At 33.6% G+C, this 11,291-nt stretch overlaps 1 protein-coding gene across 1 annotated transcript; it reads right to left on the minus strand.

Moving 5' to 3' along the window:
• Positions 1-836: 836 nt before the first annotated feature.
• LOC145325444 (uncharacterized) lies at positions 837-6,515 on the minus strand. Its single transcript, XM_080168425.1, has 7 exons — positions 6,395-6,515; positions 5,218-5,317; positions 4,897-5,099; positions 4,159-4,252; positions 3,405-3,482; positions 2,006-2,107; positions 837-1,038 (listed from the first exon to the last, which is right to left on the minus strand). Exons 1-7 carry the CDS (start codon positions 6,487-6,489, stop codon positions 913-915), a joined length of 798 nt encoding a protein of 265 aa, XP_080024551.1. The 5' UTR covers positions 6,490-6,515; the 3' UTR covers positions 837-912.
• Between the last annotated feature and the right edge of the window lie 4,776 nt (positions 6,516-11,291).

Here is an 11,291-nt window from a genome sequence, read left to right on the forward strand (position 1 = left end):
TAAAGAAATAAAGTTTTATTACAGTCCATACAAAATTGAAATACAATAAATTGTGAAAGGACATATTTTTGGGTCAGAATTTATTCTGGATTGGTTTTTAGCTATTTTTATTGTTGGGATGGGTTTTGGTTCCATGGAGGAAAAAAGCACTGGAAATCAGCTTTGATAGTTTGTTTCAAAATTGCGTTTATTTAATCTAATTAATTTGTTTTAATTTTGTAGTTCATAAATTCAAATTGGTTTATACTATAATCAAATAAATTAGTTAGGTTAATCATATTTAAATGTACATTTAATTTATAACCAGGGATAGATCAATGAGTGATAAATTTTAAGTCTGTCTGTAGCAATTGATCTCGCTTTCTGTTTGACCGATATGACTCTCATTTACAGTGAATCTTTCTATAGGTCCTAGGAAGGTCTATTGTAAGAAGTTATCCCAGCTCATCCTAGGGGCGAAGCAGCTTAGTCTATTTTACAGTACACAACTCCTCAATCTTTAAAAATCTTAATTGTTATTGATTTTTTGTCGCATCTTAAATTGAATATCTAATAAGAAGGGGGTCTCAATCAGGAATAAGGTATAGCCAAAAAACAAAATAAATCTAATATAATGTTTGGGGGTGAGATAAAAAGGTCGTCAATTTTACTATGTGTTGCCCCAAATGATAGCTGAAAATCATGTATAAGTTTCGTGATTTTTTTCAAATTAATGTCGTTGATAGTTTCAACATATTTAAGCTCCAAAATTTAAAATTGTAATCAAATGAAAATTAAGTATCTTGAATATCAAGATCCTTTGGCAAATAGATTTCTGATAACCTAGTAAAAAAAAATAATCTTATACAGATTAATTCTTTTAATATTTTTACATCTTTAAAATACATTTTCAGTTTAGGTGTTCTTACAATCTCAATCTTGTTTTAAATTTTCAATATGAGTGGCAATAGCAGACCAGAACTTGTCTCTAGCCTTAAGAGCTTGTATAGTTGCTTCTTCAGCCTCCTGCCATGCCTTGGGGTCTTCTCCACACATTATCTAAAATTAATATTGTATCAGAAAGGTCTTTAAAAATTTGATAATTAAGAAATGTATGATTATGAATATGCACTTGAACAATTCAACAGCATTTGTAAAAAAATCTTTCAAATTACTTCTCTTTCAGTGGTTTAGTAGTAATGTGGTAAGACGGCAGCATACGGATGGGCATTACACAGAGTTGCTACGCAGCGGCTTATCAAATCAAGCCTTCTGCGCTAATCCTATTATCACCATTCACCCCTGCCCGCTGAGACCCCATAGGCAGCGGTCAGATTGGACTGGCTAATAGGGGGAGGGACGCGGCCACCTTACAATCCCGCGCCCCAGGCAACTATCCTACCGGGAGGTGGTTACCTTCCCCTTTATTGCAGCTTACCCCACAGATGCCTACCGCCGCAGGGCTCCGCCCTTGTCTCCCCACACCCCCTTCAACCTAACCTATTGTTATCATCTATTTTTGTAAATATAGTAATAACCCTATTGTAAATGTATTCAGTTTTAAATATATCTTTGTAGTAGTAAATACTGCTAGTTCTTTATTGGTAGAATTCTTTAAGGCTAGGGGCTCGTTGGATTCGAACTCGCGACGGTAAGCTGAAACGCTTCAACTTACCACAGTAACACAATTCTAAATCAGTATTAGTAATTTTTATTTTTTTTTAATTTTTTGTCTTTTTTATTTAATTTGGAAACTAGAAGGAGGTAGTTTTTTCCCTATGCCTAGCTCCCGTGGGGATTGTACCTGCAGTGGCCTAACCCTGCTTAGTCATCTAACCAGTACCCAATGTAACCTAACCTTACCTTACTTAAACTAAGGTAATAAACAAACAAACAAACAAATCCTCCTCGTCCTTTATAGTAATTTGTAAGGGGCTATGTGTTCGTCTAGACACTTTTTAAGAAAGCGCCTAAATTGTTCAAATTTTCTATTTTCAACTAAGAATAAAAGTGAATTTGTTGTTACCTTGACCATCTCTAGAGCAGCAGGACCATGTTCATCTCCATCAACTTCAACATGTCTGTTCAGGTAATAAATAAACTTTCTCTTCTCATCCTTCCATCCCTCCTATAAAATAAAGAATATATAAAAAAGTTTATTCAACAAGAATAAAAACAGCATTAAGGAGCGAAGTACAAGAAATGGATTGACAAACATACAAAGTAAGTTATAGAGTAGATATTCATTGTCATAAAATTAAACATGAAAAAATCATTAACACTTTTTACAACAAATATGTATTGTCTTATTTAGCATAATTATCATTAGGGATATTTATGTTGCCGCCTAACGGTTTTTACAGACAAACGGCCAAAAAAGGGGAAAAATTAAGGACGGAAATTTGAGTTAAGAGTAGCTTCGCTACTACAAAAAGTAAAGTAATCCGTCTCTCTCCGTACATCCGTCCGTTTCAGCTATATACATCAAAATTAAATTTCCCGTCGTTTGACCCTTAACAGTCGGGGAGGGGGGCGTTGAACGCCCCCCCCCCCCTCCTCCGGTTTTTTATCTCATTTTCTGTGTGTGAAAGATAGAGAGCCCAAACTACGTGACTTTTTAAGTATGGGTATGACACATAACTGAGAGTTGGAATTTTTGAATATCTCTATCGTGAAAGGCACAGGATGCCAGCAAACCTGGCAGAGCCTTCAGGTAAAGAGCAAAAATATTTTTTTTACAAAGCATTTTATCTTACTAAAATACTAAAATACTAAAATATACTCTAGTAATACATCCTCATGTGAAATACAGGTGTTCAAGTCAATTTCAGGTTCCAGGTATGATCCTGCAGGTCCTGATCCTCCAGAGACTTCAAATTTTAAACTTAAGCTTCTCTTACATGTCTACATAACGTATCAAAACTTCATAAGGATCCGCCGACGTTTTCCCGCAGACAGCCGACTGCGGCGGCTGCCAGCTGCGAAGTACAGCTGCGGCCGCTGAAATTTATGTTTTGATATTTCAAATATAAAATTTACATAAAGATAAACATTTTCTGAAAAAACATTGTTCTTCTAACTTCAAAAATAAGAAAATTACAGCCGTTTGAAATTTTAAAGTAAAATAGGACCTAAAAACAAAGGTTGTTAAGTAAAAGGGTGACGGAAGCGAAAATTGACTTTGACTAACTTAAGGTCGGAAACTCATTATCAAACAGGGGACTTGCACAAAAAAAATGTTAGCCCTCTAGCTTGCATAGGAACTAAGATAATAGGAGGGGGGCCTTGAACGATCCCCCCCCCCCACTGATAAAGGTGCGGCAAGGGGCCCGACTGTTGGTGTTAATGTCCGTTTGTCCTATCGATTCAGAGCTTTGCTTTTATGGATGTTGTCATCCTTGTTTTAAGAAAACTAAAGTTCTAACCTGATTTAAAATCTGAATAAACATTGTTGGGATCATGTTTTCTCGTCCAAATGTGAAAGCAGATGCAATCTGGTGAGCCTAGAATATAACATCTTTTTGAATTTTATTAGATTTTTTGTTTGCAGTCAAGTGCTTTTATTTATTACTAGCGGCTACGACACTAGAAGACTCTAGGAACCTTTATGGTGGTAGTGAAGGAAGTCCACCCCCTTTCAATTTTAGCTTTAAGAAAACGAAAAAATGCGCCGCCTTACGGAAATTTGTTTTTTGTTAGTATTTTTAGAGATTTTTCTTCAAGCATGGTGGTATCGTCCCCCAAAATAGCTAGAATACTTTCCAGGACCTATGAGAAGCTACACTGTAATGGCGAATCATATCGGTTCAGAGGCCTGTTACTTTTATGTAAGGATTTAGTCTATTTTTACGCTGAAAGATATTAAGTAGGCAGAAAATTTACCCAATTTAAAAAAAAACAGAGACAAATATCCAATGAAAAAATAAGAAATTTAAAATTACATTAATATTTTGTTTTCGAAGTCTGTTTGTTTTATACATTTTATATAAATGAGCCGTTTCATAAACATTTGGAAAACCATTATGTAGAGAATATGTGCTGTGCAAAATTGATTTTACCCGTCATCCTATGTCATATGAAAATAAAAATCATAAAACTGGTTTTAATCTTATAATTTTTTTTTTAATAACCGCGAAAGCTGTTTATAATACAATGATTTAGATAATATTAAGAACTTACCTTGTTTGAATTGATGATCTTGAATGTCTCAGTAATGGAGTCTTGAATACTTTTGTTCAAAGGTTTCAAACCTGCAGCTAATGAGTTCTGAGCTCTGCAATTGTTTAGTTATTGCTTTCAATTACATCAACTATACAGGGATCTAGAGGGATAAGACAATACTCGTGAAATTGATGTACATCACCAATGATGATTCGCAAAAAGTCCCCAAAGTTGTTAAGCCAACCAATAAGAAAACGTTATTATACAAAATTAGGGACTAAAGTAATAAACAGCCCATTGTCCCCTCTATCTCTATTTCTTTTTATATGTACTAGCGGCTTCGCCCCTAGCCTCTAGGGGTTTTGCCCCAAGAGGTAATTAAAAAAAAATTAAGTACCTGATGAGAAGCCCCCACTCCACCACTAATTTTAAATAATTAAAAAAAATAAGGGGGGATTTTTTTTATTTTGGGGGGGTTTGGGGTGTCCCACCCCCCAAGAAAATAGCCTAAAACCACCACAGGACCAGTAGGTATATTCCCTGAAGAGTAGAATCCGATCGGTTCAGTGGTTACTGAGATCTTAAGGGACGGACAGACGGACAGACAGACAGACAGACGGACGGACACACATAATTCTACTTTGTATTATAGATATCAAAATAAAATGTTTCTTCAAAAGCACATCAAAATGTTTACAAAGGTATATTTTGTCCAAATTGCAAGAAGAAGAAAAATAAAATGCATGATGACAATACCTGACTGTGCCGATGAATTTATCAATAGTTGTAGTTTTCACTCCCATCTCCTCCATTGCCTCCAGGTACATGGCAAAGTGACTCTTGGGCTCATTGTTGATGTCCAGGTCACTCTCCTCGTCCAGGATGATGGAGTTGACCAGGCGGGTCAGGGAGGGGTTGGGCTTTGGCATCCAGGGGATACTCTGACAGGCAACACTGTTCTAAAATTTGTAAAAAAAATGTTTTTGATCTACTGTGCCAATAAAATTCTCAAAACTAAAATAAGAGACATAAGGGATATGAGAGTACATACAAATTTGCAATTAGTAAAATTTGTACCTGGAGGGCTTTAACAATTGACATGAAATCCCAGACAGCAAAAACATGAAACTCCATAAAAATCCGGATACTTTCAACTGAGTTCAACAGCTTATACAATCTAAAATTGAAAATATTATTGTCCTACAATTTTTTGGTTAGCTCATAGAAAATATTTAAATTTTAATTTATATGGAAAACTAACAAAAACCTAAAACCTGAATTGATCAAAAAAGTGAATATTGCGATCTATCTATCTATCTAACATTAATAAGTAGTAAAGCACAATATTTAATGTTCAGCAAAACGGACATAGTAAATAGAGAATATGTGTGCTCTTAAAAGAGGGGGATATAAACAATTAGAAAATCACGAAACCTATACATCATATCTTAAAGGACGCCTGCAAGAAATACCACGCTTTAACTGCTGAAAGACTGCCACAAGTAGACCCAATACCCAAAATTAAAAGCCTCCAGCTTCAATAACCAAAAAGTTCTAGGCATTTCAAAATAGCATTTTATGTACAATGAATATTTTGAAAGATTTCCAATGCTCATAAAAGAAAAAACAATATTAAATTACGTCGCCTAGACACAAAATTATAACCTTATCTTTGTCAGAAATTTAGATTGCCTGTAACTGATTACATTTTTATAATAAAAACACCACATTTCATAGTCAAAATCTATGAAAAAAATTCGATTTCAATTGCAATTGTAAACGAAAATCATAGCGGAAACAAAGGGGTAAACTAATACAAGCTCAGCTGTGATTGGTTGCTTAGCTGATTCAGCCTTCTGATTGGCTACAGTACACTTGGTATAATGCAAGTTAAACTTAATTTTTTTTAATGATTTTGACTATAAAAATGGGTATATTTATTGTAAAAATATAATAAGTTACTGGCAATCTAAATTTATGACAAAAATAAGCTTATAATTTTGTTTCTAGACCACGTAGTTTAATTTCAAAATTTCTAACATTAGCATTAAAATTCTTTCAAATTTTCATTGTACATAAAATGTCATTTTAAAATGCCTAGAACTTTTTTGTTATAGAAGCTGAAGGCTTCAAATTTGGGGTATTGGGTCTACTTGTGGCAGTCTTTCAGCAGTTAAAGCGTGGTATTTTTTGCAGGCTTCCTTTAATAGCAACCGACAAAATCGCATTTCCCTCATAGCGAAAACTTGCTTACCTGTGATTTTTCAGTTTCTCCTGATGAGGAGCCAACTTGTTGATTAGGCTATTCAAATACTGTTCAGGGGTAGGGGATATTACAATTCCAGGCATCTAATCAGAAATTTTTACTATTTAAATATTTGTTTATAATTGATAATAATGACTTTTTATTGTATGTTTTTAACCATGTTAAAGTTGAATAAATGTTATATCATGTTATTAATTTTGATTAGGTTAGGTTACAGAAGATACTGGGTATAGACCCTGCAGTGGCTAGGCATAAGATAACCCACCCCTAAATATGATGGTTAAGTTTGTAGCACTTCATAATCAAATAATGAGCAACTTGGTTATTGTTTTATGCGGGAAATAATTGAATGTAAAACAGATAAAAGTAAATAGTAATGTGTAATGGTAATTTTAAGAACCATAACATACTGGTTGTTTATAAATAGAATACAGACAGGATAAAACTGTCGAAAACTATATATTTTCACCAAAAATTAGTAATAAATTTTTTCTAATGAAAATCTCCCAACCTTACAAATATACTTCTAAGCAATGTTTTTTTTTAAGTATTAATGCTTTAAAAATAGTGTTTTATTCTCCAATTTCCAACATATATGATTACTGGATGATTTAGCACATTATTAAAACAATGATGCAGTGAGATTGCATTGCACAGCTTGGAAAAAGCGCGAAAAAAATCACTGTCGCGTGCACAACGACTAACTGTTATGGGATCAAAAAAGGGCAGACATTTTAATTCCATTTTTTAAATGGGTGATAACACCGCACTGCACCACTTTACATCACTTTACCGAACACCACTGGTTCAATATTTGATTAAAATAAATACGCTTACTATTAACAATAATATGTAGTTATTACCTTTAAACTTTAGAATAAACTATTAATAATTAATTAAGTACTTTAGGATGGAAAATCTAGTATATCTTAAAACTCTTTTTTGTACATCCCTAAGTTAAGGGGAGTCAAATATCTTACATTTCGTTGTTTTATTTAATTCCTATATTTATATGGGTCATATAAAAATAACAGGTGTACCAAATAAATACTGTACAACTTAAAAGAATTAAAATTTCGCTACAACCCATTTATCTTTTGGTTACTTTAGAACAAAAAAGGTGCTGAATTAAATTTTAAACAATGCTTACGTGCTATTTATTCGTTAAAACACGTTTAAATAAAAAATAATGGGCTAGACAGACATGCTTACATACAACTGCACTGAAGTGGCTGCAGCAGCAGCTGAGATTGGCTAAATTGAAAGTTTGGTGGCTATGGGTATGTCCGGTTATGGCTAAGTGTTTATTTGATGTAGGCTACTGTGCAGTTGAGTGTGGCAGCGGCTTAGAGTGGCTGCTATTTCTTTACGCCACCCTGTATCCTCAGTGGAGCGTGCTGATTGTTGCGACTGCAACCTCAGCTTAGTCAAAGCTGCATGTATGACTGTCGCTGCGGCTGCAACTAATAAAAAGGGTACAAAGTTAAAAGTAAGATATTATGGTGCCAGTTAGACGGACTGTTACTTGGTGTGTAAGCCGCGCAGCTGACAATAAGGCATTTACAACAAACAGATGTAAGCTTAAACGCTGCAGCTGTCTAGGTTTGCCAAGGCAGTGTAATACATAAACTTTGGTTTTCCAAACTTAATAAATGTTCATTCGCAACAATAGTATGCCATAAAAAAAGTATTTTAAGAATGTGAATTCTAAAATCTTGTCTTTTTATAAAAGAGGTAAAGTATTGCCTCTAAATATCTTGGTGACGGCTGGATCGATTCGTTATTCCACCCTCCCCTCCTGCAACTTTCATAAAAAAAAAACTATCTTGTATTCTTTTCTTATGCAAACAAAACACAGTTTTCTTTGTAATTTACTCCTCTTTGAAATCGTTGTGTTGATTAAAGGGATTAGAAACTCAAACGTCGGTAAAAATTGATTTGACATGTCTAATTCAAAGCCACGTTGAATTTAATTAATGATTAAGTTGTTATATTGAATGTTTTAAAAAAGAAAAAGTATAAAAATATGATAAGTATAAAATGAGATAATTACATTTATTGATCCTTGTGCATTCTTTAGTATGAGTAATATGTGTAAGAGAAGATATTTTCAATAAATATATAGCTCTGTTATGTACATGGTTTTGTGATTTTATTCACACGAGCTAAAATTTTGAAGTAGCTAACAAACAATCTGTTTCATAAAACTATACTACACAAATTAAAAACTAATATCTTTGATAACAAAATCTTTATGTTAATCAAACTCCGCCCCCTTCCCTTGGTAATATTAAGGGGCGTGGATACAGAATTTTACATCAAACCCCAGGCTTGACACACCCCTATTGTTGTTTTTAATACAGATAAACCCTACATCCGCCACTGTGTTTATTAATATTTCAATCAAAGTCACGCTTTTACCAGCTATCACTAGCACATCCTATTATATAAAGTAGTAAGCGTATTTTGCCTGTCCTGAAGGAACTAGCTAACTGCTGAACCGATATTGGTTTTCCTTTACAGTGAAACTTATTATAGGTCTTAAGAAGGTTTTAAACTATTTTTGGTGAGGGTGTCTTCACCTCTCTCCCCCCCCCAAAAAAAAAAAATATATTTTTTTTTACTTTTTTGAAACTCAAATTTAAAATGAGACGAGGTCGATTTTTACCCCTCCCACCTTAGGTACCCCTAGAGGCTTCTTGGGGCGTAGCCGCTAGTGTATTATAAAGCATTGAATCAACAAACGGACACAGTCATTAGTAGAGCAGATCAAAAATAAAGAAAAGCTTTGCTTTCAATAAACATAGTTGATTCCTCTTTCTTTTTACTCTGTGCTCCCTTTAGGAATTTTTTAATTAGCTGATAATGAATTTTTGGACAATTGTCGAAGAATGAAGAATGAAAAGATAAGACTTTATCACAGTAGTCAACAATAACTCTTCTATACATAAACTTATTTTTAAAGTTAAATAAATTGTTATTTTGTTTGTTATCAGTATATACATGTTTTAATATGCAATAATACTTTTATGAAATTATAGTTGATTTTGTTCTTTCAGCACTCTTTATACTCGGGGGGAGGGAGGACAACGCACCTAGAGACTTAAGGCGATGTGCAAAAATGCATCGGAAATTTTCAATTAATTTTAATTAGTTAAGTGTCTCTATTAAAACAAGGATACCAACATCCATTAAAGTAAAGCTCTAAAATCATAACAAAGGACAAACTAACAATAACTTTTGTAGAATGTAAGAACTCTAAAAGCAGAACCTCAATTTGTATGTCTCAACAAAATTGTACTTAAATATTGCGTAAATACAGATACAGTAAAAGAACATACTTTCATTTTTAGTATTTTATTTTAGAGATACCTCGCTTGTGATAATGTACCTTGTTATTTCAAAAATCATATGTATAGAATAATTATATCATATAAAAAATTGTTGCCAAAACACATGTTTTAAATGAAAGTACAAACTTATTTGTAACGGTTATAGAGGTGCTACTCTTACTAAGTCGTACCTAACTGTTATAAGAATCATCATGAAAGTTTGAAATCGATAAGACAATTTAAACTTAAATTAACGAAAAGATCTAACCTTTACGAACGGATGGACGAACGTACGGACGGGCCAACTAGGATTATACAAACGCTTTGCTTTTAAAAAGACAATTTTTTTCAAAATGTCAACCCACTCATTTCGAAACCAAAATAAACAACGAATACTATTCATTTTAATAATACAAATCTATATTTATAGTTTTACTACTTTTTTAGAATCTCATCTACAAATCAATAAATCATTTATGGTTTTAGACAAGGTAATATTTTTTTTACCCGCGATCGAGGCTCAACACTTAGCGTATCCGCACGTCGTCGGTGAAGTGATAGTTTCAAATTGCGGACCGACACCGCGTCATATCTAAAGATGTTAAAAAAGGTTACTACTGCTGCTATGTCAGGTACGTTACATAAATTGTTAGAGTAGTGAGGAAAGCCTTGGTCAGCAAACAGGCGCAACTACTATGCATTGTTAGGTCTTCTCAGACAAAGGTCGTACAATCAAAGAGTTGGTTGTCTGTTGAATGTAACTTAACTGTTAAAGTATCGCATCCCATTACAGGTAGATTCTCTAGATTCTATATATGATCACTTCAAAATCGAAGGAAAATCCCCCCCAAACGAGATAAGGTAAGGTAATTAGTAAACAGTTTTATTTATTCTTTTATTTCAATTAATTAAAAGGGTAATGTCGAAAACGCCACATCTCCTCTCCCTTCCTATATTTTTATCCAAGAAAAAAGCAAAAACGTTTTTATTATGGCAAACTTTTTGAAAAATTCAAAATACTAAAATACGCCATGATAATGAAACCAGAGGCGGTTAGAGGGGGGGGGGTAGAGGGATGATTCCATCCCCCTAGCTTCGCTCACTCTACTGGAAAAATTCTATACACGCCACTGAATATAACTAATATCAGAAATGTATCCAAGCAATTTCGAAGTTCCGGGTATAATCTTGCAAGCACGGATTCTCAAGGTCTCAAGAAAAGTTTAGCAATTTTTACTTAAAGTTATAAAATTATGATAATATCATTATAACCATAACTACTACATGTGCTTTGTTACTTAAAATTCTCTACCATTATAGAATGATTGAAGGTGTAGCCAGAAATGGATGAAAATGAACGAGGATTAGAAACACTAATATTCTACAACAATGCCCTACTTACAGGAACATATTTCATTCAATTTAATTTTATAATTCCTTGGGTGCGCTTCTCTAAAATTCCTGGCGAACATAAGCCCTACCTCCCCTTCTTTATTTTTAAATAAATAAAAATAAGAATTTTTTTCTAAAACATGCCTGAGGTTCTAGCATCC

This window comes from Acartia tonsa, chromosome 8, assembly GCF_053477335.1.
Source record: "Acartia tonsa isolate MP-2025a chromosome 8, ASM5347733v1, whole genome shotgun sequence".
In the NCBI taxonomy this organism is placed as follows: domain Eukaryota; kingdom Metazoa; phylum Arthropoda; class Copepoda; order Calanoida; family Acartiidae; genus Acartia; species Acartia tonsa.